Here is an 18,328-nt window from a genome sequence, read left to right as displayed (position 1 = left end):
AAAGTAACATACAACTTCCTGAAGTTTGTACATTTTTAGAATAGCTGCACGCCTATGTTACGTGCCCACAGATAGTCACTGAGCACACATGCACTCCCACACACTGGTCAGCAACTTCTACCTCAACTATCTGTACGTACAGGCATATTAGGTATCTGTTGTGTATCTGTCTGGTGCATATAAATGTTGAACACATTTTTTTACAGTGCCCATGGTTAATATTTAGCAAGTTAATTTGGTATGAAGAGAGGTTGATGATAACTTCTACCTGTCAAAGGACAGGGTGTACAATTTTGTGGGAGGGTAGAAAAAAGCACAGCAGAGAAGGATGGGAAAGCTAGATGTCAAATCCTCCAGAAGCAGCTAGTTGGGTTTGGTTTGCATGCTCTTATTTGAGTGATACTGGCTTTACAACTCCTCCTCTGAATGTCCAAATTTCAGTGTGTGAGGAAAGGGAATAGAAGAGTTTTCCATGCGGAGCCTTCACTAGTAGATTTTAGAGTCAGACTCTGTTAATGATAGATTAATTACAGAATGATCAGTTATTATTCTGGAGTACCAGTAACATCGATCACTTTGTACAAAATTAAACCTTAGGCTTTCTTTGCTTAAGGTTTAAGCCAGATAGATAGGCAGCACACTGGGAAGTCTAGAGGGATAAAAGCCAAATATATCTTTACAAGAATGTGTTAATATTATTGGTGACTTGCTTCTTGTAAGCACTGTAAGACAGGAGGGCACTTCAGAGGGAAGACAGGAGGGCACTTCAGAGGGATCTGAAGGGATATACTTCAGTGGTGCTGAGCAGCAGTATAAAAAATAGAGTTGGGTAGCTATAAAGGACAGAGATGATAACAAGAACACAGTGACTTTAGCGAAGTAAGTTATCTTCCACCTTCTAGCTCAAACTGTCCTTTGCTGGACTGGCAAATCATTGATATTAATAAGTTTGATATGGCTTATTTTACAGTGTATCATCAATTTATGACTACCACCACTGCTTTCATGAAAGCTGTAGACGCACATACAGAGAAAATGGACTGAAACAGTTTAAATTCTAATTTTAGCACACACATAAGAAATATCTTGGTAGACAAAACAATAATTTGAAAAAATCAAATGAGTTGAGAAAAGTATATTTTTATTTTAAAAGCTATTGCTGATATTTCCAGTTTGTGTTCCAGATAGGAGTAATGCCAGATGGGCTACATTTATGGTATTTCTACTATGTTTATGGCATTCCTGTCAATAAACTGCCTGATTAATAAATATTCTTTGTGGCATAAACAAATATACAGTAAAACTGGCAATTATTTTGTGAAGATATACTGTTTGTTGTAAATTGGATCTGTAACAGCAGCTACTTGGGCCTCATGCACAGAAATGACAGTGCTGGGGGACTGACATTAATGCCTTACTGTAGTCTTGGCAAAGCAAGGAGCAGAGAAAAGACATTTTTTCCTCTCTTTCTCTCTCAAATGTTCACCTGAGCACCACTTGCCTAGAATATGTCCAATAAGCTTATCCTGAAACAGACAGGGTGCTTGGAGAAACTCAGAAATGGAGATTTCCTGATTTGGTATCCTGACTCCTATGTGACTCTCTCAATACATGACCGGATTCGCACAGGCTCCTGCTGCAAGCCCAAGCTCCCATGTACAGGTTCATTCACTCTTCCAGTGCCTAGGGGAAGGGCTCCTTTAATGCATAGGAAAAAAAAATGTCACTTTAATCCACAGAAATACAGGCCTCCAGGAAAGGGACAGGCTTCTCTCTCTGAGAGGCACCTTCCTGCCAGGGGAAAAAACCCTCTGTGTTTTAATGGCCCTCTGGCATTAATTTTTTTGCTTTTCAGAAGTGATTTATTTTTTTCCTTTCAGGAGACGTTGCTCCAGCTGCACTGATCCTCAGGTTTCATGACAGTATCTGTGCCTACTGCAGCTCAGCTCAGAGTGCAACAGTAAACAGACTTTGTAGTTACCATGTCAAGCTGGGCACCTGAAAGCACTCACCAGCTGCTGCTACAAAGACCCCCAGCATTCAGCGATGGCAAAGAGGAACTATGATTCTTGCAAGAAAGTTCTTTACCTCTGGGGATTTGCTTCTGCATATAGCCAGAGGACGTTTTCAGAAACTGAATTCCTTTAAGGGGGAGACTGCTGTACCTGTAGCAGCACTTTACTCCTGCTCATTAGTCTTTCTTTAATGGGATGAGAGTAATGAAATCAAAAACTTGGAAAGGATTATATTGTCTTGCATGCAGTAGCTTGCATTCCATAAAAATAACAAGGCTGAGGGATGATCCGTCCCAGTAAAATGTATTAAAAACAGGTGTCAAATTGTATCTTAACCACAAACAGGTATAGCTCTCACAACTGGGGATCATGTTAATGAGTACAAATATTGAGACTATTTTAACAGAGAAGAGCTGCCCTATAAAGCAGTTCTGAAGACATCCAATCTACTCTGGGGGAGAAAGGGAGTAAGAGCCAAGCTCTGAAGATTAAGGTTGAGCTGAACAGACTGCTAGTTTAATGTGAACTTTTTGTCTGTTCTATAGAGCTGCCAAGTGTAATGGTGAGATGCTTGTACATTTCCAGGTCTCAGCAGTGGAATTCCTGAAACAATAACAGAACAAGTCAAAAAAGATCTTATTAAACTATGCAGGAAGCTTTAGTCCTCCCATTTCTTTTGTACATACCAGTAACAAGGATCCAGCTTGCTACTGTAGGTCATTCCTAAGCACAAGATGCCAATTTTGCGGTCACCTTACAATCATATAATACTACCACTAGTAAGTCCTACTTTTATTACCACTTTTATTTAGTGGCATCAGAGTACTACACAATATCAAATTCAGCATCGTAATACTTTTGTCAAAGGCTAAGTATTATCACATTCAACACAGGAAAACTCATGAATGGAGCTATTAATTTACACAGTGCTGGGCAGGAAACCCACACGAAAACTGGAAACAGAGTGCAAGGTCTAAACCAATAGATTGCATATAACTTAACTAAAGCTTATAACCCTTACTTTGCAGAAGAAGCTTCATATTGGGCATAAATTGCTTGGGGAAGGAGGTGCTCCATGCTGGGGCAGGGACAGCCCCGAGGGACTGTGGCTGGGGATGAACCACGCTAGGCCAGAGGGACTGCAACCCACGGATGACCCATGCCAGAGCAGAGGAAAATGTGTAAGAAGCAAGCGGTGGCAGAAAGAAACCACTACGCACAAGTCCCCAACCGCATGCATGGCCCATCGCCTCACTAAAGGAATTGGGACGGACTGAGCGTAACCTGTAGCAAAAACAAGGAGAGCTAAGACTAGGGTGGGGGGAGGAGAGGTTTTTGACTGAAGCTGATCTTGAGAAAAGGGGAGGAAGGATGTTTCTTCCCCAAGTGTTTTACTGGTTGTCTTTTTTTCTCAATACCTGAATCAGTAATCAAAGGTTGTGCTAACTGGCATAAATTAAGTAAAATTCCCTAAATCGAGACCATTTCACCCACGACATGCATATGATGTGCTTTTGCATGTTTTCTAGGGCCTACATTTTACGAATGTCTGTTGTTAGAAAAAAGGGATCAAGAGAATAAAGTAGTACAGTATTATTCCCCATAGCTGGGCTGCCATTTGAACAGCTGGGCTGCCATTTGAACAGGATATTACTGTACTTCTGCAACTATATTAAGAAATTAACTAAATATTATGATATTAGATATTAACTAAAACCAAGTTCAGATTTTTAAGTGTTTAAAGTACCATGTATAAGAGGTCATCCACATGGGGTGAAGGTGTGATGGAGGTAACGGACATCATGCAGCTAGACAGTTTTTGCCCTCTAAAAGGTGCTCAGGAGTGAAGTAAGGTGAACTGCTGCTAGTGGAGAATAAAATCAGTTGCACAGGGAGCCAGTATAAAAGAGATGCCATATCTTAAATTCACATCTTTCTTAGTTTATTTCCTAATAGCCTCCCCAAGGAGGCAAGCATTACAGGTCTTCTGAGAGATCTCATGGTGCAGACTGTCTTGGCTGCCTGGTAACTGTTGGGAAGGGCAGGTATGTTTTCACATTTCCTCTTTTTCCCCACATTACCTAACTGGCCATTAATTTTTCTTTCCTTGGGACCATCTGCAGAGTCGGTAAGTGTGCCAACTTTTTTTCCCCACACAAAATAGCTCTGCAAAAACTCATGGTACTGTTAATTTAATGCAGCCTTGGGGATGGGGCAAAGATAAGCAGTGTTTTAAACTATAGCCTCCACTTTAATTGATCAAAGGCAAGTTAAGTAACTCCCTAGGGAGATGGGGGAAAAAAATCCAGTTTGACTCATTTGATTCATTTGATTTTATAACTGCTGCATTGGTTGCAGAAGGCTGATAAAATCTATTCTTAACAAAAAGCCTAAGTCCTGCTAGAGGGATAATAGTACTCATCCAGGGCCTGCTTCCCCAGTTATTCTCCCTTCTTGAAGATACATTGATAAATCAGTTGCCTTCCTGCTTATTAAAGCATATACCAGTCTGTTTATGTAATCAGCTCTTGGCCCATTTTCTAATTAAGGGAGATAACATGGGCTCATTTCCTTCCATGGTGAACCTGGCAGGGCACAAGTTGTCCTCAACTATTGTAGTAACATTCAAGATCATTTGTCATGTCTGCTTTTTTTTGGCAGCTCCGTCTCTCCTCCCTGCCTAGCTGAAGGTAAAAATCCAGCCATATGTTTTTCTGCATCTCTGCACTGCTGACACATGCCCATTTTGAGGACAGGAAGATGGAGGAACCTTGCTGAGCTGGAACTTCCCCAGTGTAGGTAGAAGAGTTTTCTGGAAGCCTCTGAATCCCAGTTCATAATGCCATGTCCTGTGATGATATCATAAAAATAATTATATGAAGGAAGAGAACACTGGAATGCAAGGGGAGTGCCCAAACCAGTTGGAGTGCATTCCTAACTTGCTCTGCGGCTAGACCTCGGCTAACTCCTGTGCTGTTCTGGCCCCAATCCTTAGTCTCTCTGCTTAGTGCAGGAGTGTACTACTAACCGTGGCATTAAGTCATATTTAGACTCTGCCTTCCAAGGCAGGCGAGAATATTTTATCTGCTGTAAATTTCCTCTCTTCCTATCTTTGAGCTATCCTCCCCTGTATCTTGTTTGTGAATATATCCACAGCATTCAATAGCTAGAGCTAAGCTCAAAGCACTGCTATGGTAGGGGAGTTCTCTTTAGTAAGGCCTCATTCTCTCCCTTAGAACACGTTTAGATGGCATATTAAGTTCTCCTATCCAGAAAGAATTGTGGATACACTGAGTTATCAATGCATGCCAAATGCAGGGTCTTTCAGCAGGCCGTACTGTGAACTGCTGCAAATAAGACCATCTATTTTGTCTTACTTTACAGGCATCCTCTGCAATTGCATCCTCTGTAATAGCAACCAATTCCTGTGCAAGTGCAGGCAAACATTACTTTGCCACACTTTCAGAAACATCTCATACCAACTGTGCTATACATCTCCTTGCAATGTGCTTTTATTTGGAATAACTTCAAAAATCTTGATGGTTGTAGCACTTCATCAATATGTTTCAGGACACAGTATTTTCCAGACTATGATCTGTGCAGAAAAATAAATCCCTTCTAAAATTGGCTAAATGGCCACAGTGAGAGTTCATAAACTACTTTTTGAATTGTCACTTACTTCTTCTATACTTTTATTTTATTAGCATTTGCAAGAAATAACAAATGTGTTTCCATTTCTGAAGCCTTATTTTTGGAAACAAGAAATTTAGTTTTGATCTATCCCAGAACAAGGGGAAGAGTCTAGTTTTGTTATGCTGCTAATTGTCTGAACCTTTGTCTTACCTAATCTGTCTCTCTAGAGTGTGCTCTAGATCTAACACACTCAATACTTTGTCACAAATGCCCACTTTAAGACTAAAAAAATAAAATTCCAGTGCACCTTTATACAGATCACTGTCCCTTTCACATGCATTCAAGTCTTACATACATTCAAGTCATTGCTGTGAGTACCACCCTGTTACTAACTGAAAAAAGACTAGTGAAAAATTATGCATGCAGTACAGGAAGCAGCAGAAGAAAAGTGAACTTCTATTTTCAAATGTCAGTATTTCCCACCCTGTACTTTCCATACAAAACACATTGTACTCTTCTCTTTCTGTGGAACCTGCCGAATTTCTCATGGATGCTGCCACAAATGGGACAGGTCTATGGACAGAGGCAAGAATTCCTCCTTTTGATTTGCCTAAATTCAGTCATGGACCATCTTTCCAGTAGAAACCCACTGCAACAAATGTGGGAAAGGCTCAGTGAAGGAAGGAGGAAAATTTCCTAGAGCTTTCCCTCAGACCTCACACTTACCAAAGGCTCTAGTTCTTTGCGGTCTATGAGGTTGAGCTCCGTCACAAAGTAATAAAAGTGCTTGTAACAGGTATTGACATGGGCCTCAGCCCCCATAAGGATGATGCGGTCAAAGTGATGAATGTAGACATGAACAAACACCCGAAAAAGCCGGCAGAGTATCTTCTTGCAGATCTGAAGGAAATTCTTTGGAAAGGGAACACCTGTAAACAGAGAAGGCAGGGTTGTCATAACTATACTGTCACCCTCCTTCCCCCCAAGGCAATGACGATGCAGCAAAGCATCGCTTTGTAATTACAAAGTATGTTATGAGTTCCTTGGCCTCCTTTGCAATCCAGAAGATAACTTAATGCACACTTTTATCTTACTGCTGGCACCATTAAAGGTAATCAAATTTGTAAGCACTTTAGTATATAAAGACCAATAGGTGCCGGTCCTTTCAGTCCTTGAGTAATGTAATGGAGGAACAGCTAGTGTTGCAATGCTCAGAAATGTGATTTTTCACTGCAGTGCACACTATCTCATTAAAATAAATGGCGCTTCATCCTGAGATGGCTGTTCCCCATGCAGTTTCAGACAGAGCCCTTGCTAGAAGTGATGGATTGTCTGCTGCCCATCTTATTCACAGTGGCACTTTCATGATGTCAAATTTAAGAAAGAAGACAGATTCAAAGACATATCCATTTACTTTTATATTCTTACCAATTATGCGTACCTCTGTGATTGCTGTTTTAAAAGAAAAGCTCTCATATAGCCACAGGTACAGATATTCCAGTGTAACTTAGAAGATAAATCACTTTGCATTTGGAGACTCCAAAGCAGCAGCAAAAGGAACACGTGCAAGGAAGCAGCCAGGCATCCACAATGTAGCATCAATAATGCCTTCAAAATCCCAATTTATTAAAGAGTGATCTTGCATGGCATTGTATACATTTTTGCACCACTGAGCTTCCACAAAAAACTGAAGGTTTCATCTCCTTCTGTGATTGTGCCCTAGACATGATGAATTCAAGGCCATCCTTGAAACTCTATTGGTACTTTGCTTTGTTGCTCATCCTCCTGATCTTCTGGTTGTATTTCATATTTTAGGCAGATTCGAGCCTACCATTTTACAGAGATGAGAGCCACTAGTCATAGCTTTACCTGAACTTAACTTGTCCTACCTCCCTGCTAAAGAATCCCATAACATGACACCAGTTGGCTCTGTAGCAAAACTCAATACTAGATGAATGTTCAGAACAGTGACACTTTGTGACATCACAAAAAAACCTGCTCAGCCTCAATGAGAAACTCAAAGGTTCCCTCACAGGTCCTTGTTCCAGCTATAGGTCTGCATCCTTATGAAACATTTTACACATGCTCCAGTATCTGTGAAACACAGTGGCAGGCTCACAGGGCAGCAGCTGTTTCCATTCCACCTGTTCGTAAAAGGGGAGAAATACTGACTACCAGTTGATTTGTGACAGCAGAAATAAATAACGGCATTTGAAAAAGAAAATACACCATTTAAAATATCTGCTGAAGTAAGACAGGCCTCTCTTACAGCAGCTCCAGGAAGAAACTAAAAATACCCTAACTGAGAAAACTATCCCATCTGTCTTCCCATCAAGCATAGTCTTAACTCTTCCCCTCTGTCACAGATGGAGAGGCCCACCAAATCTCCCTAGCTGTGATCCAATGGACATTCACACAAAAGTCAAAAAAACAGAGTCTGGTGTTGCAGAATGCAAGGAAAGTAGCTTTGTGTTACATTTTTAGCATTGCCAACACACTCTAGTTCTTCATCAATTTCAAAATGCTTGGTACTTTCTTAAAGGGCCAGCTCCTTTGTCAGATGTAAACAGGAAGATCTTAACTTGCCTTTAATAAAATTCCTAGCCATAATAATTAATTGCAGGGGAAAAAAGCTTGAAACTGCAACTCAGAGGCTCAGAAAGCTAATAAATCCCCAACTGTAGGTATTGCTTCTATAAAAATGAATTTCACTGTTAACCAGTGCCATGATCCCCAGAAGCCTGGATCACGCTTCCAGCAAGAAAAATATTTATTATTTGCAGGAAGAAAATGGAGATAATAAATTAGCATCCTCACCAGCATTCTAATTTTTAAATTTTAATCTTCTCTTAAGAATTGCTAAATACTCATAAAAGACTGGCAAATAAAAGGGCAAATTTGGGTACAACTGGGTACAATTTCGCTGAGGGGGATCTGAGGTCATATAGTTAAGAATGTCCACACTGAAATTAGAGTTTTGACTACAGAATATCTAAGATATCCACTGTGGCTGTGTCAGTTCAGGTCCCATCAGCAAAAACATCAGCATAAACATGCCCCTGCATTTGGACAAGTAATTACCAAGGTGCAGCCACTGCTGATGTGAATTCCACTATGTCTGCTAACATTGAAGTTACAAACATACAAGCAGGGAAACATAGCATGTGCTCACACGTGTCCTGATGGGACACCGGTCAGATCATTATGAAGTACCTCATTCTATCTGTGCCTACGAGTGCGCCTAACAAAAAACAGGCCCAGTTAAATCCAAATTTTTGTCAGTGATCTGGAAGAATTGAACATTTCCTCAAAGTTAAATGAAACAACTTTTTAAATTACGGATATAATAGCATACACACAGTACAAAACTCATAAACACAGAACGCTTGCAGATTGCAGGCTGCAGTAAACCTAGGATTAAAGGTCTGAGTGCATTAAATGAAGCCACCAAGAAAGTCTGGTGCTCTTTCTCTCACACACCTACCGAGCAGCCATGAAGCCAATGGGCAAAGGCAGTACTATTATATATGCATAGAGCGAATGCTTGAAATTCAGCTAACCACATAGGATGTACAAGGTGTCGAAACTCAGAAGGATGGATAAGAGTGGAGGGCAGAATTCTCTCCTACTGATTAGCTAACTGAAGAGTGCTGCTCATTGTAACCCTGAACCGCATCTACATTTACCATCTCTGAGGTGAGAACAGAGTGGGAAAGTAGCTACACATCTTGTTTTTATTGGTCTGCACTGGCTTCATTGGCAGCAAATTCTTCTGATGCAATATCAAAGCAGCTTTAAAGATGCCTTAAAATTCTGCAGTGCAGCCTTTCTTCCTCCCGATGCACAAATTAGGGATCTAACAAACGACAGTTTCTCCATCTGCTTAAAAATTGTTTGCTTTTGATTGTCAACATCCTTTCTTACAAGTCCATTGATCTCAGCGTAACAGGTGATAATCTAAGGTCACAGAGGAGGAGGTCTAGATGCTGAAGCTTTGAATTGAGGCATCTCTAAGCAAAGGAAGTAATAAGAGGTGCAGCTCTCTTGGCAATCTATGAATCAAAACCCCGTGCAATTAGTCAACCCCCTGGATTACTGCAAATTATTGTTATTTCCAAGGGTGAAATAAATACAATATGTCAAAAAATATAGCAGAAACCCCCTATAGTTGCCTGTTAGCCAGGAGGATCTGGCTGCCTGTTTCAGCCAGCAGTTTGTGACTAAACTCAGGAAAGATTACAGCAGCAGCCTGCTTTACATTTTTGTAAAAGCCATCCAAAACCTTAAGTTTAAAAATACAGTGAATACATTTTTTAAGCCTTAACAGTGGGCAGAGGCAAGGAGAGGAATAATCTGATACAGACTTGTTACTGCATGCTGGTTCACAGAACTAAGAAATAAACTCTCAAGGGCACTATATTTTCTGATCCAGATCAGGCACATCCCAAAATGGAGAATAATGAGTTCCACCTTCTCTGAGTTCACTGACTTGTGATTGTAAACGCACTCTGCAAATAAATGAAGAACTCGTACTCTGGTACGAATAAGCTGCATAAATCATACTGACAAAGAGAGACTAAACCTTTACTTCTTTGGAGCCCATTTTCCCACATAATGGTTATGGGAATTAAAAGTGTAAAGGGTATAGAACGCTGTTCCTGCTGTGTGCAAAGACTTCTGTCCGAAAGCTTTTTAGATGTGTTGTGCACTCAATTGGAGGATATGTAAATGACTCATGGAAAAATAAAAGCCGATGCAAAAGAGACTAGAGCACATAAAGTTACAGTGTCCCCACTGCTCCTTATGTGCGCTTAATTTTCACATGGGCTGTGTAGTTTTGTTTGTCATTGTGGAAATTCCCCAACTTTGCAAAGCTATCTCTATTTCATTTTGTCTGGCTATTAAATGAACAGTGAAACAATATCGCTTTCACAGATTTATCATGTCGGCATCCCAAAATCCACTTCCATATCAAATGACTCCCTAATTACTCTCTCCTTCCTGCAAAATTGTTTACAAACCGACACAGAGTCTTAAATAGCTAAAAATGTGTCTCCTTCTGCCAAAGAAAATAACTGAAAAGTTGTGCAGTGAATTAGTGATCTGAATTAGAATTCTTCAAAGCTAGAGAGTGTGCCAGATAATCTATCAATGGAGTATGGAAATGCTCAAAATCTGGTCAACCTCAATGTACAGATGAAGCATACAGAGCATACACATTACAGCTGCAGCATTAATTTAAACATATACCTCTGCTGCTTTTTGTATCCAAAATTAGACAGGAAGGATGGTAGAAACACTGGTCTCAAGTGCCTTCATTTTTAAAATTCCACTGTCACAGTGGAATGAATCCAAGGTGATGTCATCAGAATTTAAAAAAATTAAGAGTAAATTTGCTTGAGACTTATATTCTGAGATCAGAATTTGGCCTAATGTTTTGTTCCCACTGCAACTACTGTTGTTATGAGTAAATCAAGCAGAGAATGTAATCATTACCAGTGACTCCTGCGAACTGACTAGCTTAGAAGTAGGTCCTTGACCTGTTAAAGAGTCTTTTCTCATTTATTCAGTTCAGCATCTATTATCTTTGCTTTCAACCTTTCAAAATCCTTGTTTGACATGGAGCCCAAATTTGATACTTCCTTTCTTGGAACACAGTAGTTAAAAAACAGGTGGAAGAGGAAAAAAAATTCCAAACATTTATTTACATTTTGGATTCTTTTTTATAATGGAACAAATTTCCAAGAACTGACTGTCTAAATATCAGCAGAGTGACACTATAGCAAAAAGAAACGTAAAAGCATCAACTTAGATTGCTGAGTTATGGTTATTAAAAGGCAAAGAAATACAAAGATGACAGTAAAATTTTTGAGCTAGCTGCCAGTTGTTGAAAAAAATATTTGTAGATGAGTGAACCGGCCCTAATTCATCTGCAGGCTGTCTCTCAGTGCTGCTGTATGACAAGGGAGTGACAGAAGGATCCTTTCTGTTAACCTGGAGCTCAAAAGAGTTCCTGATTATGTCCTAAGCACATCCCAAGTTATGCAAACCACTCTCAAACATTCCAAGCACACAATGCAAGCTCCTCTAGCTCAGGGTTGTATGTGCAACTCAGAAACAATTCAGTGGGGGACAGACGGGCATAGTGGCAGACACAGCAAATGTGGAAGAGAACAGAACAGTTGCACGGCACGTGACTATAACCATGCCACTCTGGGGTATATGCTGTACTTGTCAGTGTTAACAAAAGGCTGAAAGGAGAAGGCTCCCTCCCCTCCGCCTGCAGAAAACCTGCACCTGTGTATGCTGGTAACAGATGCACTATAAAAACATGTAAGAACAATCACTTCGCTTCATATTCTCTTTCACCTCCCCACACTCCTTAGGACTTCTTGCTTCTATTTACTTTTTAGAAAAGGCCACTTCTAGCATGAACAGGGCTCTACAGCTTTCAAAACTAAACTTATCTGATGCATGGGGCAAAAGCTTTATTTTAAGACTTTTTCTTCCATGTTAAGGGAAAGCAGAGGGATTTTCCCCTTCTTTTCAAAAACAGCCTTATTTCCACAGCTCTCTACAGGCTATAGACTTAATGTGCTAACAGCTATTCTCCTCCTGCACCTCAGTGACAAATCTCATCCATCCAAATCTAATTGATTCATCATCAAACAGGCACATAACACAGTGCTAACAAAGTCAGCGGCTCTGTGGATCATTTGGGTTATGTCTTTGAATTCTCCACGTACGTGACAACAGGAGACAAGGCTCTCCTCTCGTCTTTTCATCAAAACTTGAAAGACTGGCAAACCACTCTAGGAAAGCAGTGTTATCATTACTACCTGCTAACAAAGCTGGTTTAAATCATACCCCAGATCACAGTGTAATGGGAAAGTATGCTGATCAGCTTATGTAGTGATTATGAGTAAGCTAATGGTCTACTAGTTTAAACCACAGAGATATTGTAAAGCTATGATGAAAGAGGTCCTGGTTTAAACCCTGTTGAAACAAGAACTGCTCTTTGTAGGATGAGAAAAAATAGTGTGATAAAAGAGAGATTGAGAGATTAAAGATGCTAAAATAGGTGGGATAAAAGGGGATGATGAAAGGTCCGGGATGAGTAAGGCAAGTGAAAGGTGGTCCCATTTAAAGAACAACCATCTTGAGTCTCCTCTCATCAACACATACAACAACCTCCCCCTCAAGGAGCTCAGTTCCACAGCTTTGGGAGGAAAAAAAAGTAAAGTCATGATACTGTTTCCTCTTAGTTGCCTCATTCACCATCTCTAGGCAAAAAAGTCAAAAAGAATATGGTCCCAGAAAGTGGATTATGCTCAATCAAAGAGGAAAGTAAAAAACCTGAATTATTCCCCTGATTCCTCCTAACAGATCCTCATATCTACATACGGTTCTCGACTGGCTTAGATGCCTGCCTGTAACACGCAACGAAAATGAAGCCCCAGTTAAATCTTCTGTGATGTCAGATACATGAACATTTTTCACTTTCTGAGAATGCTTCTGCATTTTTATGGTCCAAAGATTTTCTCTACCCAAGGGAGGCTGGTAAGCCCCTTGGCAGTTGTGCACAGAAATAGCACTGCACACATGAAAAACACTTTAACAGGTCACAGACATCATTCATACTTTTTAAAAGATACCTGTATGGGAAAAGAAGAAAGAAACTCTCTTTTCGCTTGGGACAAAATGACTGAGAATATATCATTGCAATGGAGCTTAAAAGAAACAAACAAACAAAAAACAAATAAAAACTAGGAAACTTTTCAATTTTATCATAAGGAATAAGAAAACAGAAACAGTCGGAAACTGACAGCGTGGAGAATACACCTGAACCAAACCCTTCAGTCCATCTTCCCCTCCTCGCCTTATGTACTCATTCTTCTCCTACCCCTGCCCCAAGTACAAAATATGGAAAAGATGCCCTCAGTTGTAATCTTTGCTGCAAATATACTGTGACGGTGCGCTCCTCCCTGCCATGTGCTCTTCCTCCCCCTCAGCCTGAGCTCTTTGTATCTTACCTCAATACAACATATTACTGCTTCTCTTAAAAGTGAAGTGCATCACTCCTCACTCATCCACAACATATACCTATCCTGCTCCAACCATTATCTCAATGCGCTACTCAGGGAGGTGTCTGTCTGAAATGCCATAAAAACAATCTCAGTTTTGTGGGACTTAATCAGAAGAGGTGGCTTAGACACATGCAAATACTGGGCAACAGCTAAGAATGCTAAGTACCTGACTTGACTCTCCCTGAAATCAAAGGACATAGGACCTAAATCCTTCTAGTTGCATAAGCCAGGTCCCTTGAATTTTAAGGATACTTACAAGGGCTGTCCCTGACTATAGTCTGACCTCCTCCATGTTACTTACTAATTTTGAGTCTGTTGCTGCAGAGGAACAGAAAAGAACAGCACTCTTTTGCTCCCTGTACCTAGTAGCACTAGTTTTGCCCCGTACAATAATCAGGCAGATAAACCCACTAGGACAGAGCTGTGGGCCTTTGAGGCAATAAGGAAACCAGGTGCCATAAAAAGCAGCAGAGTCATGTTTGTCTCATATTGCAATTCATAATACATATCTGTCTGCCCTGGAAGGTTCATCTTCACTATAGCAACAAAATGCAATTTGGTGGTGGTCTGCACTGGGACATCCCTATATGGCACTAATATATACGTAATCTAAAATAGGCTTGGGAATCCATTAAAATAATTCACACCTCTCTCTGTCTTAGTAGAGGCTACATACTCCAGGCAAGCGTAATGCAGTCATTTCTGGGGTAAGTATACAGCAGCCATCTGGCGGTATACCAGGTGACACTTTAGGGAAGGAAAAGAGTTTATTAACCTGCAGAGTAAACATAAGAAAGCAGAATATAACACGGAAGCCTGGCAAAGATATTAAGGGAAAATTTTTTCTCCTCACCTGCCACAGATTCGCTCACAGCTATGTGGCTGCAATGCTTATCATGGCATAACAACCTGTGGGTAATGCTGTGGCTTCAGCCTCTCATTCTGAGTGCATCACCATTTTTTTGTTATTTGCTTTTGACATTTTCAGGAGCGGTTCCCCATTAATTTCACAGGCACACGGGAAAAAAAGGCTGTTCCTAGAGCCTCTCCTGGACTGACCTGAGGCAGATGGGAGAAGCAGCAATATTTCTTGATAAAAATGGACTAACATCAGAAGTGACTTGTTCCAAAAGACATTGCCCCAGTGACCTTAACAGCAGCTGAACGGCTCCTTGTTTTGGGGGAAGCAGAGGAGAGTTCTTATTTCACCTCACATGTACTTGCTATGCCACTTATCTTTTAGTAATTTCAGAATGTTTATAAATGCCCAGCTATTTTGGTAAGATAGCAATCAAAACTGCTTAGCAGGGGAAAAGTTGTACTTTTGTTTTACCTGGATGAAAATTCAAATGACAGCTACCTGCTTTCTGTACAAATGAATAAAATCTTTCTTTTGTTTTTGTATGCCACAAAACCGGCATTAACCTCTTCTCCACTCCTAAGACACGCAAGGCATACATCCTACACTGTTAACCTTCCCTTTTCCTGATACTTGAAATGGAAATAATAGTCAGATCCCCACACTGTTTTTATTATGCAGCGGCAATTTAACTGAAAGTGTCGTTACAGCTCTTTTTTTCTTTTTAATACAACTTGAGACATCTACAGTGAGAATAAGGGCAATTACCATGTTAGTAAGGATGATTACTCTAATTCATCAAGATAGTTAAAAAATCTTCTTTTAAGTTTGTTACTGAACAGAGATTGATTTATCTATATGTTTATAGTTAGCCATAAGTTTACCTGATCTCTGCCACTGTCTCATGGGGTATAACGGCACATTGTTCTCTAGATTTATGGGAATGTATATGGTCACATGGTAACTAACACAGACTAGAAGGAAGGTAAGATCTCAAAGGACAAATGAAACAGTGCAAAACAAGTGAGAGCTGTCAGCTGTATAGGTACTGGGACACTTAGAATATTCCTGCTGTAAAGCAAGATGAAGGGTGAATCTGGTCTTGGCTCAGTATATATCCTTAAACATCCCTCAGGAGGCACGCAGTTGTGCAGGTTTTGGTCACCAACTCTTTTGTGTTTGCAGGCATTAAGTCTGTGTATTTAGGATCTGGGTACCAATGTACTGCGTAAGATGCAAAGCATCTGTATCTCAGGCACTGCTGCATTTCAGAGGAAAGATGAGCTGCTAGACCTGGAGTGACATCACCTGTATATTTTTGGAAAAAAAAGAAAGTCTAAGAACTGGATGATGGGAAGCTTTAAACTAATGAAGATTCTTTTCTCTGATAAACACTTAGCCCCAGAGTTCTGACAAGTCAGGGCACAGGATTTAATTTTGAAGAGTACCTGTAGGTGCTGGGCTCAAGTCTAGCCCTTTCTTCCACAGAATAGAAAGCATGAATAAATCACAAAGAAAACTGAGCTGTTATTTTCCTTCTGCTTACTCATATTAGAGCTGTTTATATTTTTGATTTCCAAAAACTACTTCACAAGTAACGTTAAAACAACTGCACTCGTTCAATCGTAAGGTCCATCTAGTCCAGTACTCTATATATGACACTTCCTCCTAATTCTCTTCTTGCCTCTGACCATTTCCTGTTCAGGCAGGGAAATAAATCCTTAAATCCACGTGAAGTTCTTCCATTTGCAGCTCCTTTTGCCAAGGCATTCTACAGTCTGCCAGCCACTGTGCAAAGGGCCATTTCACACTCTTTCTTTTAAACACGGCTCTCTCTGGCTAGTTCTTGTACTGGAAAAGGCAGTAACTGTCACACCCTGTCAACACCACTCATATCATATGCTCTCCTCATCAACTCACCTCTCCTCTGGGGAGAAATGTCTAAGCCAACTGCTCTGTTCCTAATCTGGAGGCATTTCCATACCTTCCTTCATCCGTGTTGCCACCTGTGAAACTTTTCCAGTTCTAAAATTAATTCTGTGGTATGAGAGGACCTTAACAGCACTGAAGATGTGGGAGAAACAGGGATTTATGCAATGGCACAGTTATGTTTTCCTCCCTATTTATTTCCTAGTAATTCTTAACATTTGTTTGGCATTAAATTATCTTAACCTCAGGGGTCTTGCTCCTGGATGGTAAGTCACTTCAACGCTCATCACTTTACACAGAAAAGTGCTGTGTAAAGCACTTCTTCCTGAATGCTTCACTTCATACTTTGCCACACTGAACTACACGTGCCTTTTATTGCTCAGTTGCTGTTCAACAGGACTGCCTTCTGCAATCCCTCAAAGTCAGTCCTTGTCCTACTACCTTGAATAACTTCATAACATTAGCAAACTTTATCATCTCATTGCTCACCCTTTTTCCAGCTTAATTCTGAATAGGCTAAACAGTCCCAGCACGGACAACTGCAGGAGCTCTACTGCTGAGCTTCTTCTATTGCATATGGCAAGAATTTGACCATTTACTCCTCCCCTTCACTTCCTATTTCTAGCAAATTATTTATGCATTTATCGCCTGCACCCTCAGCATTGCAAAAGTAGCTTTTAGTATATAAACATCACAACTCTGTAATCTATAATCAAAATGGACTGAGAGCAATGACCAGATGGGCAAAATTCTTTGTATATTATGTTCTTCTTCTGTATGGGTTCCTAAAAGAAACAACAAAAAATTCCCTACAAAGCAGAAAGTTAACTAGTTGAGACAGTATAAGTGACATCACCACGCAAGTGAGTCAAAGAAAATCAAGACACTCTGAAATAAGTTTTTCAGAGAAAGAGATACTAACGTACAGAAGAAAATGACTCCATGATGATGGGTCTGCTGAAAATAGGCACAGTTTTTTGAAAACCTTGCTGTTGGCCACCATCATTCCCACGTTATTACGACAAATTATCCTGAGGGCTGCAGTAAAATAGCTCAAGAGGGAGCACATGAAAAAATATAGTGCGAGTTTGCTGAATACAGACACAAAAGGAAATGACACAGATTTCACTAATAAAAATGAGGACTCTGAATTTTCTGAAACAGCAGTGCTTTTAATTAGACAACTAACTGCCTGTGTGGCTGTGCATCTCCACAATGCTGATAGGCAGGTACAGTTCATTAGCTGCTGCTATTTCAGGTAAGATTTTGTGGTGCTGATTGTAAGATAAGGCAAGAGATGAAGTAATTTTCAAAGGCTGCTCTAATTTATTGCAGAACTCCACAGCTGCCTGTGGAGCAGAAAACAGTAAAGTCCAGTTTTGCTGTATCACACATCTTTAACACATTTAACACATCTTTGGCTAAGTAGCAGATACAGACTGCAACTGGAGAAGAGAACTGGGTTTTTTTGTTGTCATTTTGTGCATTTTGGTTTTCACACTCTGAGCTACTCCCAGTGACTGAAATCATTAGCTTCATGCTCCCCAAGTTATGTAATAGAGAATCATTTTGCTTTAGAAAGGCTTTTTAAAAGATTCATATTCTACATTCAGAAATCCCACTGAAAGTCACAGATAGTTGTCAGGGCCGTGATTTTTAACTTCCATATTTATGCATATACATTACAATACTCAGCCTGTTGATAAAAAGCAGCAGAGAAAAATTTTAATCCTCGCAAAGTTAACAAGATCCCAATAAAACAAATACATCTTTTATAAATAATCCCCATATAGAACTCCCAATGT

General features: G+C 40.2%; 1 protein-coding gene across 6 annotated transcripts in view; it reads right to left on the bottom strand.

Annotated features, from left to right (window-relative positions):
• MOB3B (MOB kinase activator 3B) overlaps positions 1 to 18,328 on the bottom strand; it is a 93,899-nt gene that overhangs the window by 14,974 nt on the left and 60,597 nt on the right. For 4 of the 6 annotated variants that reach the window (XM_068928363.1, XM_068928367.1, XM_068928364.1 and 1 more), the window contains exon 3: positions 6,375 to 6,577. In XM_068928363.1, the coding sequence (XP_068784464.1) occupies positions 6,375 to 6,577 (203 nt within the window). Of the gene's footprint in view, positions 1 to 1,030; positions 4,865 to 6,374; positions 6,578 to 18,328 lie in introns of those variants that run through there. The other 2 variants (XM_068928365.1, XM_009679982.2) reach the window with 1 other exon arrangement.

Source organism: Struthio camelus, chromosome Z (assembly GCF_040807025.1).
Source record: "Struthio camelus isolate bStrCam1 chromosome Z, bStrCam1.hap1, whole genome shotgun sequence".
In the NCBI taxonomy this organism is placed as follows: domain Eukaryota; kingdom Metazoa; phylum Chordata; class Aves; order Struthioniformes; family Struthionidae; genus Struthio; species Struthio camelus.
The sequence above is the reverse complement of the archived record's forward strand: the minus strand, read 5'-3'. Positions and strand labels throughout refer to the sequence as shown.